Source organism: Ailuropoda melanoleuca, chromosome 9, assembly GCF_002007445.2.
Source record: "Ailuropoda melanoleuca isolate Jingjing chromosome 9, ASM200744v2, whole genome shotgun sequence".
Taxonomy (NCBI): Eukaryota; Metazoa; Chordata; class Mammalia; order Carnivora; family Ursidae; genus Ailuropoda; species Ailuropoda melanoleuca.
The window spans coordinates 25188816-25210936 of record NC_048226.1 but is presented as its reverse complement, the minus strand read 5'-3'; the positions used below and the strand labels follow the sequence as shown (position 1 = coordinate 25210936).

The 22121-nt window shown below is 43.7% G+C and overlaps 1 protein-coding gene across 3 annotated transcripts in view; it reads right to left on the bottom strand.

The window, feature by feature from the left end:
* Positions 1 to 332: 332 nt before the first annotated feature.
* The window catches only part of GABRA5 (gamma-aminobutyric acid type A receptor subunit alpha5), a 78869-nt gene continuing 57080 nt past the window's right edge, over positions 333 to 22121 (bottom strand). For all 3 annotated transcript variants that reach the window (XM_019802399.2, XM_002921833.4, XM_034667986.1), the window contains exons 8-11: positions 11816 to 11959; positions 8554 to 8706; positions 5608 to 5819; positions 333 to 1608 (exon numbers count right to left, since the gene is read on the bottom strand). In XM_019802399.2, coding sequence (XP_019657958.1) covers positions 1306 to 1608; positions 5608 to 5819; positions 8554 to 8706; positions 11816 to 11959 — 812 coding nt within the window. In that variant the 3' untranslated portion in view covers positions 333 to 1305. The remainder of the gene's footprint in view (positions 1609 to 5607; positions 5820 to 8553; positions 8707 to 11815; positions 11960 to 22121) is intronic.

The following is a 22121-nucleotide window of genomic DNA, read 5'->3' as shown; positions in this document are numbered from 1 at the left end:
TAAGCAACAAAAGTAAGGAGCAAGGATTGAGTAGTTACCTTGTCCAAAGCAAGCACCCATTGTGGGAACCCCTCATGTAGGATTCTATCAGGTAGAGACCCATGTGATATGTGATGGCAATGAATTTCTGGTTTTACTTCTTTACCCTGTGGTTGGAATTGCTTTCTCTTTACTTCCCTACTCTAGAGAATTAGATTGAAACAGACATGAATCACCAAGAGTTTTTTTGCAAGCAATTTCATGATTGGTTTTCTTTATGTCATTTTTAGGAAATGAGCCCACCAAAATATGGATTTTTTTTCAAAAAATGACATTTATCCACAAGATCGGTTCATTTTTTATTTTTTAATGAACATTTAAGTTTCATATACAAAAGCTAACAGAGCAATAAGTCAATCATGAAATAAGTACAAGGAAATAAAATGGAAAATAACTCAATTACAATTTCTCACCACTGAAGCACTACACGCTGGCTGCAGCGAGAGGTGGTCAATGTTTCAGCCAGTGAATTCATGGGCCAAACGTCAAGACTGTCATCACATCACTTTTTGTTTTAACACTTCCTTTTCTTTCTCTGATCAGTATTCAGTTGGGTGGGGAGGTGGGTGGGGGGGAAATAAATGTTTCTTTTTTAAAAAAAAAAGATTTTTAAAGCAGTTAAATTTTTCCTTGGGGAAATAATTTATCTGTTAATCTAACATACCATATATTTGTTACTAAATTTATCTGCATAAATATTTGCCTAATCTATTTCTTAATGTAAGGTCATGCAGCACTTTCTAATTTCAGAACAGTAAGAATTATCAAAGGCAATTAGTTTTGTACATAAATGCCCACAGTTTCCTTTTTAATGAAAAATGTGCTCTTTGTGATCTTTGTTTCTTGCAAGAGAGTTGGTCAAGTAATAATCATGGAGCATTTCCTAAAATATTTATTTGCTGGGAAAATTTGTATGAAATGACATTTGAAGTATAAAAAACATTGTTAGGTAACACTTGGAACAGTTAAAAATATACTTATCTTGTTTGTAAACTATCAGTGTAAGATACTGAGTATCTGAGTGTCAGAGCCATTGTCTCCTGTTTTTCTAGAAAGTTGTTTGCTTTATTTATCAATGTGACGTCTTTGAAACATCTGACTTTATATATAGAAACATCAAGGCAAGATTATTTGTACATATTATTAAACATGCAAAAATTTCCTGAAAGATAGTGCCCGAATATGGAAAATCCCTCTGAGCTCAACCTCTCCTTGGTACCATTCTGCTGGAAGTATGGCTCTCTTGGAGTTTGGGAATGCGGTGGGTTATTTTGGAGAGGCAGCCCCTTTAATCACTGGTTCCCTATTCAAATACGTTGCCCAGTAAACTAAGTTGAAAGTGCCAAACAAGACTGGGAATACAATTCGGGACATTTTGTCAATCTTGCTGATGCTGTTGTAAGTCTTTTTGTTTTCCGAAGTCTTCTCTTCAGAAGGCTTTACTGAGGCTGAAGATGCATTTGAGGTCCCTGCCGGGGTCTGTTCCTTTGGAATGTTGGGGGGGTGGGTCATCTTCCCAGTAGTATAAGCATTTGTTGACTTATTTAGTATGAGTTCCCGCTCCTTTTTCTGCAAAATATAATAAGATTGTAAGGGCATGACATTTGCAGGCAGTTGTCAACTCATTTTTGAAGATTATAAAGGTTTATCTCTCAAAAGAGAGATAGAGAAACATCAGCTTAGCTCTGGGGAGGGCAGTTCTCCACAGACTTCTAAGCCTACAACTCCACATGGCCAGTCTTGAATAAGAAATTATAGAACAGGCAAAATAATTCATGGCCAAAAAAAAAAATCAGAACAGTAGTTGTCTTTGTTGAGGTGGAGACTGGAAAGGGCTCTGTTGATTGGGAAGTGGCATGGTGAACTTTTGGGAGTGCTCGTGATGTTCTCTATCTTGATAGGGATTTGCATTACACAGGTGAACATGTTCATCAAAACGAGACTATGGACTATGAGAAACAAACTGAGGGCCTCAGAGGGGAGGGGGGTGGGGGAATGGGATAGACCGGTGATGGGTAGTAAGGAGGGCATGTATTGCTTGGTGCACTGGGTGTTATATGCAACTAATGAATCATCAAACTTTACATCGGAAACCGGGGATGTACTGTATGGTGACTAACATAATATAATAAAAAAACATTAAAAAAAACGCAGCAAATGTATCCTTAATATCTGTGTATGTTACACTATGCAAATTTTTCTTTGAAAGAATCAAACTGTAAACAAATACTGAACTCTAGTTAATGACACACATAAATTTACATGTATATAAATATATTTACTGGGAAATGTACTGTCCTTTAAAATTTACTTTGTTTTTTTTTAAATTTTTTATTATGTTATGTTAGTCACCATACAGTACATCATTAGTTTTTGATGAATGTTCCATGATTCATTGTTTGCATATAACACCCAGTGTTCCATGCAATACATGCCCTCCTTAATACCCGGTGATGGGTGTTAAAATTTACTTTGAAATGGATAAGAATATAAGATGGATTGAGGATGAGTGAATGCATGGATAGACAGATGATGGACAAACAGATAATAGTGACACATGCATAGTAAAATGTTCATAATAGATTTTTCATTGTGAGATTTTTTAAACATTGCTGTCAGTTTGCAAATGTACGTAATAAAACCTTGCAAAATTCTGTTCCATTAATATAGTGCCATTAAGTAAAATTTAATTGAGAAAACACAGGAAAGAAAATTAAAAGAAATACATCAACCATTAAAACTATGGAAAAGATAATGAGTAGAAAAGAAACACATGGAGCAAGAAGCAAGAGGAAGCAAGTGAAGAGAGAGGTAGAGTAAACGTGGAACCAGATACAAAGAGCGTGGTGACCACCTGGAGACTTGCTGAGATAGGCTACAACAGTCCTGGGCCAGAGTAGGGACGCTCTCTGCCACTCTTCATAAATACTGCAGCTCTTCCATATACCAGTGATCATGTGTGCACCCACACTGGTCTGACAGAAGAAACTGACTATGAATTTATTACTGTGAATGGCTCCTATTTCTTGGTGTGGCCAAGAAAAGAACAGACACTTGAGAAGATAGTAATCTGTCCTGGTCATGCATGTTTTATTTGGGGTGATGAGCGGCAGCACAGGATTCAGCACAGTCACAATGGTTGTAGTGTTCCTGGAGATGTGCCCTGGTCTGCTTTCCAGGATGACTTGCTGCCCAGCTGCAAGGAGAGTGGCTGGGAGACATCCTCCAACTCCTACTCCTTCAGGGTTGACTTCAACTTCTTCCTCTACTGAGTGTTGCTCTTTATAGTATCTGTTCTTTCACTGTTGTTCATCCTTAAAAATACCTTGCACCCCAAACTCTTACCTGAAGTTTGCCTCTGGAGATCCCAACATGTAACAATGGTGAACATAGTCTATTTTTCAAGCTCTCTACTTCTTCTTTTTTTTTTTTTAAGATTTTTTATTTATTTGACAGAGATAGAGACAGCCAGAGAGAGAGAGGGAACACAAGCAGGGGGAGTGGGAGAGGAAGAAGCAGGCTCATAGAGGAGGAGCCTGATGTGGGGCTCGATCCCATAACCCTGGGATCACGCCCTGAGCCGAAGTCAGACGCTCAACCGCTGTGCCACCCAGGCGCCCCGAAGCTCTCTACTTCTAAGTAAAAGTAGGTTTATGCGAGTAGGCTAATACTATGTTTACTAATTCATGTGTACTATCCATGTCTAACAGTGTGACTTGCATGCCTGAATGACTTTAGATGTCCTGATGCTTCAACTGCACAGCTCCTTTCAGGCCTAAGGGGTGGGATCCCCAGCACCACAGCTGGGGAACAACATGTAGTCTTGAAGTTGCACAAGACACTGACGTGTGCTGCTTATTCTAAAAGATCAGTGCTAATCTAGGACTAGGCAATCCATGTTAGCTTCATCTCTCCTTCTTCCTTCAGGTCTGGATCTATGGCAAGTAGTAACAGCAGTAAAGCCAAGTGTGAAAGTGGTGGCTGACAAGGATGGTGAGCCAACCCGACGTTTTGGTGCTCTTCATTCGTCCCTTCCTCCTAGACATAGATATGAGCCTGAGGCCTGAATTCCTATAATAGGCTCCCATCTTCTTTCCTACTCGGACTTGGCTATCTCTAGTCCACCATCACATGGCCACCAAGACCCAGGCCCTTAGCAATCATTTAACTTCTGGCAACACAGTGCTTTCTCCCAATTCCATTCATGTTCCTCCCCCCACAAACCTCCTCCATGGCTCCTTTGGTCTTCATCATCAAGTCCAGATGCTTTGGTCAAGAATCCCCAGTATGCCTCTACAAATGTTGTCCCAGGTTGCCACCAATCATCCACTGTGGTCAGCTCACTCTTATTCCCTCACTCTGTCCCAAACCCCCAAAACACCCACTCCTGAGGTTGCTACTTATCAAGGCCCTCCTGCCCTCCTGTCCCTTCTGCCTTGAGAGGGCCCCGCATGGATCCCACTAGGCGTTCCTCCAACTAGAGAAGCTGGACTCAGAAATGTGTTTTCCATGACTGAAACTCTGTCATGGGAGGGAACTCCTGGTACTTGGAAGTAGGAAGAATCGGATGGGTCCCGTTAAGTCAGAGCCTCTGACTTTACACAGGAAAGGAAATAGCTGTGTCACATGCAAAAAGCAAACATGAGGCCATCAATGAGACATGGCTGAGTGTCCTCAACAAAAAGAGTGTCCTGGGTTGCCATTTCTGGCTTGTGGCCCTGGTTGGGAGGTCAGGCCATACAATTCCAGTCTTCTATAACACCTTCCAGGACTCCCTTCATGCTGAGTTCTCATGGACAGATTTTTTGATTTTCAAGGACAGATTTTGACTTCAAGTCTACCCTGATAACTTTGGTCTGCTCTTCTCTCAGAGCAAAGGCTTTGCCTATTTGTTTAATACCTGCTATAATTAGCAGTTTATCATGTGCTGTTTTATTTTCTGTTCCATATATGTTATTCTCATCTCCCCAAGGACATGGTTCAGCTTGGAATTCTGTATAACCTCTTTTCTTCAACTATTCCTTAGATTTAGACACCAACCACCCTCTGAACACCCTACATCTAATTGCTCTGAACAGAGTAATACTTTCCACAATCACTGTGCATCATTTAAGGGAACCAAATCATCTCCTCAGTAGAACTGGGTATGTTTTGCTCCTTCCAGTAGGTCACATGCTCTCCTCGCATCCTTTAAGCCACCCTGCAGAAGATCTACTGTTTGGTGAAGTGACAAAAGAGTGAACAAAAGGATGTATAATTCAAAACTGGACAAGTAATCACTGAACAGACAGGAGGTACTTAAGCAAAAGTAATAGGCCTAAGTCTACACAAGCCCAAGCCATTCATATGACATCAGACCTTTTCCTTGATCAAAGCGGATGATTCAAAACAAAATTGAAACAGGACCTGTTGCAATAAGACTTGACAGGGACATCGAACATAAAGAAAGGGGTCATTTTTTCACTGGGGGTAGGAGATAGGGAGGAGAAACACCTGTCTTATGTTTGATATTTTATATCAGGCACATTTTCTATGGAGGAAGGGGGGAAATGAAGGGGGTAAATTTACCTTGACCTTGGCTGCTTCTGAGGCTTTTTTGCCATCCCAGGCCCAGCCTCTCTTTGTGAAATAGTTGACGGTAGCAAACTCGATCAGCGCGGAGAACACAAAAGCGTAGCACACAGCTATGAACCAGTCCATGGCTGTCGCATAAGCCACTTTGGGCAGAGAGTTCCGAGCACTGATGCTGAGGGTCGTCATGGTCAGCACCGTGGTCACCCCTGTGGTTGTCAGTGATGGGGGGTCAGTCAGGGAAAATGGAAAAAGGAATCAGTACTGGCACCCAGACCCCAGTATAACACCCTTGACCATGACAGATGAAGACAGGAAGGGAACTGGTTACTTTTATCCCCAGACAGAACCTTCCCTCTCCTGTTTTCCTACCACTTAACACACTTCTAGCATTTATAATATTGCTTATTTATCTTAATTGGCTCCTTCCTTTAGAATATAAACTGAAGAAGGTAGGGACTGGATCTGATATATACACATGATTTGTATCCCCATTGTCCTGAACCAAGCCCAGCAGAAAGCTCGTGTCCAACAAGGATGTGTTGAATAGGTGGTATTCCTCTGTGGCAATGGGGCAATACCCAAGTGAGAACTGGTAATGACATTAACATGGCATCTAGTGAGGTGTTTCAATAAAATTTGCTATGCATCCTGTGAGTACTGGGCTCAAGGCAAACTGAAGAGACAGACTTGCTTTTACAAGGATTAACTCAACTTGCAGACTTCCAGGAACTGCAGAGCCAAGTGCAATAGTACTGTGTCTCAATCTGGATCTCAGCACTTCACTCTATCCAAGAGGGATCAATGTCCCCTCAAAGCCCTTGTGAGAGGTGCCTGTAGCTGTCTGCCTTGGCTTCTGTGGCAACACTGCAATGACCATGCAGCAAGGCCAGAGGGAGATGTTCAGGACTGGCAGATTATGAGCCATCTCTCTAGTATCCAATAAGTGCCAGACTGATCTAAGCCACATTCTGGGTGGGTGTCATTATCCCAATTCACAGGCAAAAAGCTTAAAGATATAAAAATACTTAACAATGCACCCCATTTCACTAGCTGGCAAATGAGAACCCATATTCGGACCCAGGTCTGCAGGACCCTTCACAGACCACACAGCTTCCACATGTTCTGTGCCTTCTTCCTTATCGCACTTTTGTCTGCACGAGGGTGCACCTATGTGCTTGGGGTGTGGGTGCAATGCACTTGTTACAGGTTGAATTGTATTCCCCCAAATTCATATGTTGAAGTCCTAAAGCCCAGAATTTCAGAATGTAACCTTACTTGCAAATACAGCCTTTATGGAAGTAATGAAGTTAAAATGAGATTGTTAGGGCAGGCCCTGATCCAATATGACTGGTACCACAGACACGCACACAGCGTGTGAAGACTGGAATTACTGGCCACAAGCCAAGGAACTACCAGCTAGGTGAGAGGCCTGAAACAGACCCTTCCCTCACGGCCCTCAGAAGGAACCAGCTTTGCTGACTTCTTGGTTATGGGCTTGTAGCCTCCAGAACTGAGACAATTTCCATTGTTTAAGCCACTCAGGGCATGGTACTTTGTTATGGAGCCCTAGGAAATCAGTAGAGCACCAAGTACGTCATGTCATTGGTGGTCACAGCAGCTGAGTTTTCATCCAACGTCATCATCCTTCAAAAGTATTTATATGTGCTCACTGAGCATGGTACCATGCATGGAATTAATGCTTAGTGAAAAATCAGTAGGCATCTTTGATTTTTCTTAGAAATCCACTTAATCATTGTGCTGGGGGAAAGTGTTCTGTGCATGACCTTGAACGGGCTTTTTGCAACTTCTTGGGTCCTTTAACATCCCAATGTGCATTGGGAATCTCCCAGAAGAAACAGAAACTAACATGCAGCTTTCTCCAAACTAATTTTTTTTCACTGCCCACCTACTAATATTCCCCTAAAGAACTGGGGAAGCACTGCCTGACCATGAACCAACCTCCATACTCCTCTGAAACACTCCTCCAGCTAGATGAAGCAACGCAAGTGAAACTGGCCATGTAGGTAGAGAGATGGTCTGACAGAAATACTCCTGGGCCATCACTTAGAGACTCCCTGGGCTCTCAGGCTCCCTAGACACGGGAGTGGTAACATAAAATGCAGGTCATGGTTTCCTTCTTTGCAATAGTAACAGCTGAGGCATGAAGTGTACCTTATAGTTTAGAAATGTGTCAGCATCCATTACCACAACTGATGTGCAAAACTACCTTTAGTATCGCTACTCAAATATGAGGAAGCAGAGCTTCAAGGTAAGAGTTAAATGTTCAACTATGTCTGCTCTGCTGAGGTACCTCTGGAACTAGATATTGCTAAACCTAATGTATGTCTTAGGGGTATCGAATGATGGTGTTCTAGATTCTTATCGTGTGTGTGTGTGTGTGTGTGTGTGCATATGTATGTATAATATATATGCATTATGTACATATGCAAATATCCATTTATTCATATCATCTACCTGATAAATATGATGGTATGTATGATATATAGATATGTAATTTATCATTACCATATAACATATGATGGATTGAATGTCCCTTGGGAGTTCATTTTAAAGTGGCACTCACATTTCAAAGAAAAGTGTCTAATAACATACAAAGTAGTACTTTAGGAGAAGTGTGAAAATACTGTAGCAAAATCTCACATAAGACAGATTGCTGGCAGTTTCAAACCTCAAAAAAGGCTACCAGCAAAGGCTTTTCAAAACGGAAACAATGATCAAACAGACCAGGCATCATTTCCTAAACCCTTGTTAGAGAGCCATCCTAAATCCTATCCTTAACATTGAATTCTTAACTAATTGGTCTGTTTTCCACGTCACAGAAGAGACAGTAGTCACTAGGAGTTTAGAGGCTGCTGTTGTTTGGGGGTAGTTAGAAGCAGTCCCAAAACAGCAGTGCAGGTCTGGCTTGGGGACACTCACCAAATACTGTCCTGGCAGGGACTGATTCTCTGTTCAGCCAAAAGGACACCTGTGACAAGATCACGGTCATTATGCAGGGAAGGTAGGTCTGGATGACAAAGTAACCAATCTTCCTCTTCAGATGGAAATGAGCCGTCATGATTGTGTATTCGCCTGCAAATAAGCAAATTAATGCAGGACAACCACATGTCCTAGAGTCCTGCCTGTCATTCCTGCTCCTGGACCAGAGGTGGTCCTTCTCCGCACCTTCCCCTTGGAAAACAATTAGTTTGTATGGTTGGAGTGAAGGAGAGAATGGAGGATGCAGGGATTTCTTAACTGTCATTTTATAAGTCTTCTGAGCCACAGCCTCTGAAGAGCCTTTGGTGGTGGATGTTTTCCTGGGGAAAATCAGATTTGTGTGTTTTCCTAATCCCTGATCACAATCTGTGCCACTCTCTGCCCACCCCCTCGCTGCTGCTGCCATCAGGATTTCAGGATTTAGCCTCTCCAGATATAACTCAGGACATCACAGAGCCCCGTTGCGGGTGGAGAATTTTTCCCCCTATTTTCCAGCCAGGGAAGGCTGGAAGAAGCTAGAGGTGACCACCCCCTGCTCCGTGCTCCCTGCCAGACCCAGCTGGAGGGTGAGAAACAGCAGCTGGAGGAGGCTACAGGTCCTGGCAGCCCCTCCCGCCCGCCGCCTACCAGGGAGATAGACTGGGGCATTTCCTTGGCGATGCCCCAGTGCCTCCTCTGGATCTGCCTGGCAGTGTGGGAGGCCAGCGGGGACCTTCCGTTCATTGCTGAGAATGACGCTGCCTTGATGGTGAACTGGTAAGGAGCTGAGACGGGCTGTGGTCGGAGGGTGTGTGAATGGCTGTCAGCTGGAGAGTCTCCAGTGCTAGAATTTTTTTTTTTAATTCAAGTATAGTTAACATACAGTGTTATAGAAGTTTCAGGTGTACAACATATTGATTTGACAATCCTGTACATTACTCAGTGCTCACCATGATAAGTGTAGCCACCATCGATCACCATATAACATTATTACAATATTATTGACTATTCCCTGTGCTGTACCGGTCATCTCCATGACTGTTATCTGGGGAGATAGGAAGGCTGCTTTGAGAAGCAGAGGCAGAGTTAAGCTGATCAGAGGACAAGAGGTCTTTCACTGAATTGCAAGAAGTAGACAATGTGGCCGGTGGAACTGCAAAGTGGGGAGAAAGGGCTTGAGGCCTCCCCTAAAGCAGATCCGGTGGGAGCCATCTATTTAGCGGGTGGTCTGCTGGAGACCAATGTGGAGTGCTGGGATGTCTGGGCCAGATAACAGAGCTCTGATGCTTGCTTTTGGAATCAGAGCCCAGAGCTCAGCATGGCCAGCTGTGGATGTGTCCCTACGTGCCTTTTCTCACAGCATGCCAGATGTCAGAGGCAGAGGGAACCTTTAAGATCACATGCAGCAAAATCTGCCCCCTTAAAGAAAAGGAGCCCAAAATTCTTAGCAGTGTCTGCAACATGCCAGCAGGGGCAGGCCACTTTCCCCACAGTTCCAAGGCAGGTCAGAGCAGAGCAGAGCGGCTGAGCAGGCTACATCAGAGCAGAAAGAAACTGCGACGAAGACAAGGAGGATGAGATATGTTTAATAGCCAGGACCAGGTCTTTGTAATGATCCAATTTTGCCTCTCCTTAACATCTGAGAAGAGGGGAAATGCCATTCTATTTCTCTGCAGTAGGATTTAATATTACTCTCCTACTTAAAATGCTTTCATTGTTCTTTTCATTCTGTTGGCTTTCTTTTTCTTTCTTTCTTTCTTTTTTTTTTTTTTTTGAGTGTAGTTGACACACAATGTGACACTAGTTTTGGGTGTACAACACAGTGATTCAACAAGTTTATGCATTATGCTGTATTTGCCACAAGTGTAGCTACCATCTATTCCAATACATCTCTATTACAATATCATTGACTATACTCCTTATGCTGTGTCTTTTATTCCTGTGACTTATTCATTCCGTAATAGGAAGCCCATATCTTCCACTCTTCTTCACCCATTTTGCCCATCCCTTCACCCCACTCTCATTTGTTTTATTTTTGAGTTGAAGATAGCAATATCAGATAATGGTTTTTTTTAAAAAGACCACCTTTTCAGAATACGAATAGGGGTAGAAACCCCATTTATACATTTTTAAAGAACTATATGAAACAATTCCGAACTGTAGCATCCTCCATTAGCATGGCAATGCTCTACCCCACACATCTGCCATGTCACCTTTTCACTTGTTCCCATAAAACTAGGCTACCACCCTCCCAGTCCTGTCAGACTCTCCCCCCTCTCCCCAGCACAAGCCCAGTGGGTAGGCTCTGGGAGCCTGTATGTAGAGGAGGCATGCTCTCAACGTCCATGAGCTTCCTGCCAGCCCTGAGGTTTGGCAGTGCTGACAAAGAGTGATGCTGACCAGGGTACCTTTTGGGGCTCACAACTCATCCCCATGACAGAGCCCACTCCATCCCTGTTACACTTCTCTTCTCTGCTGTGGAGACTCTCTGTGACCCTGGAGTCTTCTCTTCTGCTAACAGCCAAGCCTCCTGACTGCTAAGGCTGGGCCTCCTGTGTCCAAGAGGTGACTGAAGACACACCTTGCAGGTGCAGAGAATAGAAGACACTCTGTTCTTTTGGACACCTCACCCATTCTGCATCAGGTGAAGTCAGGTTGTATTGGGCCTGTGGTATTCAGCCCAGCCTTATGCATGTGAGAGTGAGAGCCCCTTCCTTCTTGGTGAGGCCTCAGCTATTTCTGTGCTATTTGGTGTGCTTTCCAAAATTCAACCCCTGGGAAATCTTAGAAATGTTCAAAACAGGAGGTAGGGGAGCAGGTAAACAGGAGTACCTGCAGGAAGCTATCTACCTTTCCTGCAGAGACTACTGCCTCTGTGTCTCAGTGCCTGAGCAGGGGCTGTGTTACATAAGCGGGTTCACACGGCCTCCAGGCACAGCATGCAATCACAGGGGTGTGCTCACACGAAGGCAAACACACCTGAGATTAATACCTCCCATGGCCTTTAATACTGCCAGCCACTGCAGCTGGTGCCTCCGTGTGCCGCTGCAGGGACTAGGACCTGAATTGGAAGGATCCTTATGGCCAGCACTGCACAACGACAGCCGTGCCCCAGATTGCTAAGTAGAACTGAGGTGAGCCTGGGGGGCATCCTCCCCACCAACACGCCACAGGAGCACCGAGCTCTCCCAGGATGTGGCATTCTGCATGCACTTGGTCTCACCTGTGCTGGTGCTGATGTTCTCGGTGCCAACCGTCTGCCCCATCAAGTGGTACTGGTTCAGCCTGGAGCCATCTTCTGCCACCACCACTGACTTAGTGGTGCCATTAGTCCAGACATAGACAACTTCGGAATTAGGATATGCATCTGTATGGGGGGGGCAGAAGATGGTATAAACATGGAATTATTTTCAGCCTGGCACAACCAAAGATGTTTATAAAAGTAGCAAGAGAGATGACTGGAAGGTCAAAGTTAAAGGACCTGAAGAATGCACAGGGTGGTCAGACTAGGGCAGACGTCACCACTGTTCAGGTCCTTTTCATTTCTAAAGATCTGAGCGGTCAGGAATCAGTGCCTGGTCCTTCCTAGCATGCATTTTCTCTGTAGGGTGTACTATTGCATGGACTGTGAGCACAGTGCTCGGGGCTCTCCCAGCTCTGTGGTCTTGGGCAAGTCACTTATGCTCTGTGCCTCAGCTCTTCTATCTGTAAAATGGGGCGGGAACAGCAGCTACTTCTTAGGGCTCCTGCTATCAATATACAAGCTCCATAATGACCTAATGCGTAGAGCACATGAGCAGCACCTGAGTGCACCAGCTATGACAAAGGTTCCACTTTGCAACTGGTACTTACTGTCCTGTTGTCCGATGCTGTCCTGGTGGGAGGTAAGACTTCCTCCCCCGGTATCATGCCTATGACTGTTACCTTATATGGCAAATAGTACTGTACAGATGGAGTTAAGGCTATGGGCCTTTAAATCAGAAGATTATCTTGGATTATCCCAGTACACCCAATATAATCACTTGAGCCCTTAAAAACAGAGAACTTTCTCCAGCTGGAGCCAGTCAGAGACCCGGCTCAGAGAGATTTGAACCATGAAGTACTTGACCATCATTGTTGGCTTTGATGATGGAGGAAGGGGCCACGGAGTATGAGCAGCTTCTGGCGGGTGAGAATGATCTCCCCGGGTGACAGCTAGCAGGAAACAGGGACGTCAAACCTACAGCCACACAGAACTGAATCCTGCCAACAACCTGAATGAAGCTAGAGGTAGATTCACCCCCAGAAAGAAATGCAGCCCCACCAACACTATAACTCTGGCTAATGGGACCCAGCAGAGACATCAGGCAAACACACTGCATTCTGACCTATAGAATGCTAAGACAATAAAGGTATTGTTTTCTTTTTTTCTTTTTTCCAGCTTTATTGAGATATAATTGACATGTAACATGTAAGCTTAAGGTGTACAATGTAATGATTTGGTATATGTATAAATTGTGAAATGATTGCCATAATAAGGCTAGTTACATGTGATGTATTGCTTTAAACTGCTCAGTTCATGATAACTTGTGATGGTGCAATAGAGAACTAGAACAAGTAGATGGAGAACAAAGAAAGACTGTCTCCCAGAGGAGGGAGACGAATACACATAAAACATGTAACGGGGTTTGTTAATGCTAGAGAGAACTATAAGCTATGAAGAGGGAAGAAGCACAATTTTAAATGGCATTGTCTGGGAAGGCCTAACTTAGGAGACCCAAGAAATGTGCAAGAGCTAGCTGGCCACGTGGCTGTCAGGAGGAAGAGCATCCGAGGAATGGGTGCTACAAAGGTCCTGAGGCAGGAGCGTGCCTGCAACGCCGGAGGAGAAGCAAGCAGGCACTGTGGCTGGACAGGGAAGAGGGCAGAGGGGAGAGGGGAGAGGAAAAGACCAGATAAAACAGTGCCTCGGGACGCCTGTGTGGCTCAGTGGGTTAAGTGTCTGTTTTCAGCTCAGGTCATGATCCCAGGGTCCTGGGATCGAGTCCCACATTGGGCTCCTTGCTCAGTAGGGCCCCTGCTGCTCCCCCTGCCTGTGCTTTCTCTCTGACAAATAAATAAATAAAATCTTTAAAAAAGAAAGAAACAGGGCCTCAAGGCCATTTTAAGGCCTTTGACTTTTGCTCTGAGTTAGTCAGAAGACACAGAAGTGGGGGTGAGGGGTTAAGCAAGAAAGTGACATATTCTAACGTATGCTTTAAAAGGATCCATCTGGCTGAGATGGGGGAATATGATGGGGGTGGGAACCAGACAGAAACGGGAGACTGCCTAGGGCAATATTAAAATAATCCAGGTGGAAGATGATAGTGGTGGGTAGGGGCAAAAAGAGGAGAAATTAGGGATACTTGTTAAATGAAAGAGGGTCATCCAGTCACTAATCAATCATGTGAGCTATGAGAGGAAGAAGGTGGCCAGGTTGGGCATCTGGACAAGTCATTTGCACGTAGGAGGATGGCAAAGATTCTGGAAGGACCTGGCTTCCGGTGAAAGAGCAGCAGTGCAGGTACCAACGTGTGAGAACTGAGACCTTCAAGGACTTTAGTTGGGGATCCTGGGCAGATAGTGGGCTATACAAGTTAGTCATGGGAATGGTCCTGGGTGAGGATGTGACTTCTCCCACGTCACCAGATTATGGATGTCAACTGAAGGGCAGGCTGGTGAGATCACATGAGGAGTGCTGGTGGAAAAAAGGAGCGGGTGGAACATGCCTTCCTAGGTGCTGCAGGGTCTTAAGTTTGAGAAGGTGAGGGGAGAACAGCAAAGCCACTGGAACAGCAGGCACTGCTGTGGGAGGGCACAGGGAAAGTGCTGTTCGGGAGGCCTGTGTCACAGGCTTCAGACGATGGCTCAAGAGTGGCCCCAAGACCTAACGGGATGTGGCCATCTCAGCAAGAGCAGCTGGCTTTGAAGAACTGACAGGCTTATTTGTTCCAGCTGTCTCTTGAGGCCCCTGGAGGTAAACCAGCACATCTGCCCCATAATCAAGCTCACGAGTCTGAACAGATGCCACATCCAACCACTCTGACACCTTGTGAACAAAGCTGGATGCTTTGCTCCCAGCTGCTTGAACAGAGCAAGACCGTCACTCCAGGTTGAAAGGAACCATGCACCCTCCCAGGTGAGGAAGCTACAGGTGTCTCAGGAGATGAGGGATGAGATGCAGAGGTCCGCTGCCCCTGCTGGCAGGGAGACCTCCCTAAGTAGGACAGCATGCTCTGGGACTCTCCACCAGGAGGGGCTAGCCCTCTGCACCATGAAATATCCCTGCAGCAGTTAGGCTGAACCAGCAGAACTATCTTCTTAGATCACAGACCTTAATAGATAGAAGCCAGGGGAATGGTTTCAGGAATGATCAAGAGTTCTACTAAAAAGTGTGGAAGTTTCTTTGCTAATGTACATCACTGCCTTTATTCTTCATTTATGAGCAAAAGAGTACCCATAACAGCTGAAACATAATGCAATCAGCATGTATGTTGAAACACCGAGCTTAATACAGAGGAAAACAGCAGAAGCTTCAAGACCCTCTGTGCATCACTGAAAGCTCACCTCCTCCCTACAAGGTGGTATTCTGAATTTTAAGAAAACTACTGCATTGTTTGCTTTGTAGTTTTACTTTCTGGGCAGAAGTCACTAAACAAAGCTTNAAAAAAAATTTTTTTTTTTTTTTTTTTTTTTTTTTTGGCTTTGCCTATATTTTCTTTGTGAAATTGGTTCATGTTTTTAGCCATTTGATTTTTGTTTCCTTTATATATTCTGATACATTTTGTTCTATGTGTTACACATATCTTCAAATTTGTGGCTATTTCACTGTGTTGATGGCTTTTTTCTTTTTTGATAAACATTAATTTTAGTCAAATGTATCCATCTTTTCATCTCTCTGCATCTTATTTCAGAGGCCCTCCCTGTTCTGAGGTCACACTATACCACATGTGCATAATCAAAGTTTGAATGCATCATCCTTTACCCTTCGGGCCTTAATCACCAGGAGTTGATTGTATTTATCTATATTTTCCAAACAAAAGGTATCCAATGGCATTTTCTCCATGTGGTTTTCTGTTTTGCCACTGACCTCATCAAGCCGTCTCTCCCACCCACTCATTGCAGGGTTTGCTCTGCCAAGTAAGGTTTCCGTCATGCACAGGTCTTCTCTTTGCTGGATCTTCTGTTGTGCTCCCTTTTTCTATCCTGTTTAGAGACACCAATAGCTGGAAGGGTCAGGCCCCCCTCTTTTCTTCTTGGTCCTCTGTTCACCCAGATACATGTCGGAATCAGTTTCCTTAAACATACTCTGATGAGATTTATATTGGAACTGAACTGGATCTATATGTTATAGATTATATATAGGAAGACATGACATCTTTTGGTATTGCATCTTTTTCATCATGGACATGATGTATCTCTCCACATATTTAGGTTTTCGTAGTGAAAGTGCCTGACAGTAAGCTTTTTGATTATAATATAAGCACCTGATGTTGAGCTTTTGATTTCAGAGGCACTCCCTTCAAAGACATCCCTCTTGATCACACTGGCAGCTACATAACTAAATAAAGAGCCAGGCCGCCCCACCGCCGAGGTTCCCCTTTTAGAAAGCCTGGGGTGACCTAGATAGCTGACCACTGGAGTCACCCACTTTTCCCCTCCTGTGCCCTAATTCTTGCTCTTATGTTTTAAATTTGACAATAATAAACAGTGAAACTACCAAACCCTAGTCCCCCCAACCTAGACGCCAATAAAGGAAGAACCCTAGGTCTGCACTCTCCCTTTCCCTCTCTCTCTAACTCGTGACCTCGTCGAGTGGCCCCAGGCATGCAGTGTACCTTCCAGGGCTTGTGAACAATACACGTTTTGTCAAAGTTCCCTGATGGTTGTTGCTGAGACACATCTTACAGTCATAATGAGAACCACAGGGCTGATCCCACCCCAGCACTGGCTCTGCTCAGAGAAATGTCACTATGAGTAATACGGCCAGGCAAGTGCCCAGACATTCCTAGCTGACAGCATCACTGTTGCTAGGGTGATACCCACCCAAAAGAGTTTTCTATATTGAAATATTTTCCAATACAGTTGTACCATTCTCTATCTTTTGCTAGATGTTCTATCCCTAGATGTGTGATACTTAATACTCTTCTCTAATAACCAGTGCACCCTGTCCCTGAGCAAAGGCCAAATGGTAGGCCAACTTATCAGAAAGTTGCTAAGCAAGGGCGGGGTCAGAACCATGAGAATTACTGATACAATTCTGAGATTTACATATTAATGATATGAAATGGAAGTAAATAGACTGTTACAGCAGTTGATGAAATATCATGGATGCTAGACTTAACCCACACTGCAGGTAATATTGAGTGGTATTCTTGTTTTTTGGGTTTTTTTTTAAATTAATATGACCTTCTATTTTCAAGTTTTAAGTAATATAGAAGTGTATTTTTCACATGGGCAGCATTGGAGCTCCCCTGACAAAAGTGCTTTCTGTTGTAATTTCCCTTCTCGATGGAGGAAATGGGTGGCTCTGGGTGCTGAGGATGTACATGGGGGCTGATGATGCCCTCTGCCTTGGCAAGCTGCTTTCCAAATGTCTGGTCATAGGCACCACTGGGCATATGCTAACACTCTGAAGGGGCCCTGAGTTCCACATAGACAACAGTGAGATTTCTATCTCCTTCCTACTGTGTAAATGCTATAGGACCCTGAATATTAGAGAGCCGTGGCACTCAGACATGGACTTGAGCAAAGGACCCTGCTGGATTCTGGCCAAGGCTGTGAGTGTGGAGCAGACAGTAGATGGTGATGAGATAGGATCCCCTGGCTTCTTACTGTCCCCAGACTGACTCAGGCAGCTTCCATTTCTATTGTTCTGTCACCTGCCCTGTATCTTATTCCCAGTTCACCTGCCTCATACTGGAGAGAATTACTGCCCTGTGAAGCTGTCCCCGCATCCTCCCTATGGCTACATTTCCAGTGAGGAGGGCTGCAGATGTCCCATTAATACCTCCTCATTCCATTTCCCAATCCACAGGGGAGTTGTGAGTCTGAACTCTGGTCAAGAGAAGGGCCTCCCACCCAACCCTTGGGAAATATGACTAGGTTGGAAAATGTGAATGCTAAAGCTCACAAGGGAACTCAAATCTCAACGCAACAGGTCAGAGTGACCAGAGTCCATTCTGAGAATTAGAACTAGGAACACAGATGTGTGTACAAAGAGTACAGAACACAGGAAACAATGCTTCCCTCATGGAGCTGTCTCCTTGGTGCCAGATCTGCTCAAGAAAGAAGGGAAAGAAAGCAAAGAGCATATAAGAATCAGGAGAGAAAGGACATCAGAAAACATGGAGCATTCTGGAGAGTGGTAGAAGTCTAGCGGGGCAAGTGTCCCCTGTGGTGGCCTGGAGGGAGGCCGAACAGATGAGAGTCCTGGGGTGGTGTAGGCACTGAGGTAGGTGTGGAGACTGGGACAGGCCTATGGAAGGCACATACCCCACCCCATCTGCTCTCCTAACTGCAGTGCTGGACATCACTTCCTATGGGGAGACTGGAGATGGCACACAGTCACCGATGGCTCTCCTAGGGCTCTGAGGCTACATGGCATGTTGACCAGGGAAGCATGTCTGTGCTGCAGGGATCACTGGCTGGGGACAAAGCTGGCTCTGCAGACTTGCTGGACATGTAAGCCTCACACACATTGGGGTGTGTATGTGTGTGTGTGTGTAATAACAGTCATCCTATATTAAGGACCCAATAATAATTGTAACCAGATAATAGTTACTTAAAATCACAAAGAGATATATGAGTGTCACAATGCATACTAATAATTCATATCATCTTACTTTTCAAACTGTTAGTATTAAATGGCCTATTGATATTGATAATGTTAATTGCACTAATAATAACAACAATAAGAGGCAGTGTGGTCTCTGGCATGTCAGTTCAGCATTGCTGAGTTCTGCTCTCTTCATCAAATTAAGTGCGCAATAAATGATCACTCATGTGCATTTCATCTTGGGTATTTAACAGCACTAAATTCTTCTCTTTGTGTCAGCTGTGTGGGATTCAATCTCTTAGCCAGACACAATAGTAAATGAGGCAATCAGGTTTGTTCTGCTATCATTCGTCATGATTTAGAGCTCCAGAAACGTAATGCTCGCCTCCTGTCAACCATCTATCAGCAGAGCAAGGCAGGAAGGTTTGAAATGTTTTCACTCCTAACTGACTTAGGAATTCATCACAGTTTTCTGAGTGGCTCCTTCTCCTGGGTTGACACTTTCTGTTTTTCGAGGTCGAGCTTTGCAAATCCTGATTAGGACGTGGCGATGTCACTATTAATCCTTATGTACAAGGCCTTTCAAAAGCAATGACTGTTTGCCAAATTATGAGAGAAATATGGTGACATAACTCTGAACTTCAACAACCAATATACAATTGAAGCCTCTATTTCCCCATCTGTAGATTAGGGGCAATAACCCCTAACTCTTGAGGACAAAGTATATTCATCAATGTCAAGTATTTAGCATATGCCTGACACACAGTAGGTCCTTAATAAATATTAGGAATGTACCCATTTAGTGGGAAGGATTCTTGGTGTGTGTCAGATCCAGTCCTATGAAAAGATCTTTCTACCCGAATTCACTTTCTGTCAATCATAAGCAAATGCAATGTGTGAAGACCACTGGTTAGCCTTATCTGCCAGACTACCTGGACACCTGAGAGCCCAGGAACTGCCAATAACAAGGTAGGAAATCTGTTTTACTCAGTGAATTCATTACCTATGATGTTAGAAGAAACACAGATTAGGATGTACCCCAAAAGCAGAATTTCGGTAATCTGAAAACATACAGAATTTAAGTTCTCTGACAGCCATGTCCTCAGCCTTCCTCTCTCCTCTGAAATGGAAGGTGGAGATGAGCAGAATAAACTGCCTCAGAAAATCTCACTACCCATCACCTGTGTGACCTTCTGCAGGATCCTCAATCTCCCTAAACCTCAGTATTATGAGCTGAACTCCAAGTCAACCCCTGACCTATGAATTGCATAATCTAGATTACAGACTTCATAAGGTACAAATGTATATAGATACATTATCTCTAACAGCCTACCAAATACCCAATATCCCTGCTTTCAATTCATCAGGTAAAAGTTAGATCAAAGGGGTTTTGCCATGCTTTCTTCTTTGCCTCGAATCAATTGAGACATAAGGACAGCTATCTACAGATGGAGTTGAGGAATTACAGTGGAAGGTTGAGATTTGCTAGTCAAATGGCCCATAACCTCTCCACAGTCCAGTCTGTAAAATTACATTGAGTCACTTCCCTGACTGGTCTGACAGAAAGAGAATCAAAAAGACTGCACTCTCCATGTCCATAGATTTAAATGGGAACAAATTAGGAAAGAAGGACTCAGGACCATCACCCACCCAGCATAAAAGACCCTCCCCTTGTTGAAAGGAGTGAGAAGCAGAGCAAAAGGTAGAGGTAACATTAGGAGGAAATCCCTTCATGTAATTTCCCACCATCTCATAAACCAATCAGCTTTTTTAAACCTTGAAGCCAGTAGTTCCTTCTAATTACTTTCAATTTCCTCATGGAAAATAGATTTCCTAAGTTACATAGTCCTAAAATCATAATGCCATTGTTGATTCAGTTCCCCCTTTGATCCTGTATATCCACTTGTCACATCTGGCCACCACCCTACTCTCAACTCTCAGCATTTCTGCTTCAGGGCAATTCCTAGCTCTTGGTGTCACCTCTCTAATAGTGAATCCAGCACATTCTCCACTTGCTCCACAAACATCTCCCAGTCTGCCTACTACGTTTACACTTTCACATTTGAGTCATAATGCCATCCGGTCATTTCCCCAAAGGAGGTGCTCATCCCCTCCACTAGTTGAGCCCTGGTCCTTTGTGCTCTGCCCTTATTTTGGTTATGTCTTCTACTCAAATCCTTCCTCCAGGTTCAGTTTAAAATATCATCCCCATGATGAGTTTCCCTGTCTGAATTCCAAATGGCTTTCAGCTGTACAATGGTATTTAACCTTATTATGTAACGTGTCCATCAATTTGTTGGGAACAGAGCAGCACTCATGCTTCTGTGATTTTCACTGCACCTAGCAGAAAGGAGAACACACCTAGTGTGTCTGTTAAACAGTAGCCAAGGTTAACTAGTGCATCTAAACTCAGACACAACACAGACAGAACTTCAATATGTTTCTAAGACCTCACAGACTAACATAAGCACATTAGATACTCTGAAATCTGTGTTCTAGATCACCCACACTCATGCTGAGTTCCTACATGCTGGGCATGATGAATGCAGTTAATAGTGTCATAATTCCACATGTTGGAATGAACTAATAGCTCACTACGGTGAGATTTACCCTGATTTTGTGAAATTCTCTCCACAAGATGTTTACTAAAGAGGCATCTGTATCTGATTTAGCATATATTTTCATGAATCCAGATGTTGTCTCATGACTTAATCTACTATTTAATGCATCATTCCACAAATAAAAGGAACAAAAAAATTAAGTTTTTTTTTTCTTTTATAAAAGTCTTGATTTAAGCACTTGCTTCCAAATATAAGCCATGCCGTTATCTTCTCGGAATTTCCTTTTGGACTAGGAAACATCCCTCTCTAAACTAGGGCTAATTTCAACATTTGCTTGAATTCTTGAGTAGAGATAGCAATAACAGAAATGTCTGTTAATTCAGTTCTGCAGAGAAGCCAGAGCATGTGGCTCATTAGAATAATGACACCTATTTGCATTCCTTTGTCTCCTAATAGCAGAGAACTGTTGGATTGGATAATTTGAAACTCATTATACTATCACATTTAGCCTCTGCACCATGCTTAGATGCCCATGGTATAAGCGAACTACTTGGCCAAGTATCTATTTTTAGTAAATCAAAAAGATGAAAGACAAGTAAGAAAAACACTTAATTATGGGGTGCCTGGGTGGCACAGTCCTTAAGCGTCTGCCTTCGGCTCAGGGCGTGATCCCAGCGTTCTGGGATTGAGCCCCACATCAGGCTCCTCCGCTGGGAGCCTGCTTCTTCCTCTCCTACTCCCCCTGCTTGTGTTCCCTCTCTCACTGGCTGTCTCTCTCTGTCAAATAAATAAACAAAATCTTTTAAAAAAAGAAAAAAAGAAAAACAATTAAATAACATTTCTTCTCTTAAAATTATTGCGCCCTGTGCTGAGACCATATAAACTGAGGAAAGGTGAAGTTTCTGCCCTTGGACTACTGTATATAAACATGGTATATTAAGAAAATTCTTCCAGGGGTGCCTTGGTAGCTCAGTCAGTTACGTGTCTGCCTTTGGCTCAGGTCATGGTCCTGGGGTCCTGGGATCAAGCCCTGCATTGTGTTCCCTGCTCATCAGGGATCCTGCTTCTCCTCCCCACCCCCACCTTGTGCTCTCTCTCTCAAATAAATAAAATCTTTAAAAAATAAAATCCTTCCAATTGCTTTGTATATTATAGTAATGATGTTAACAGCA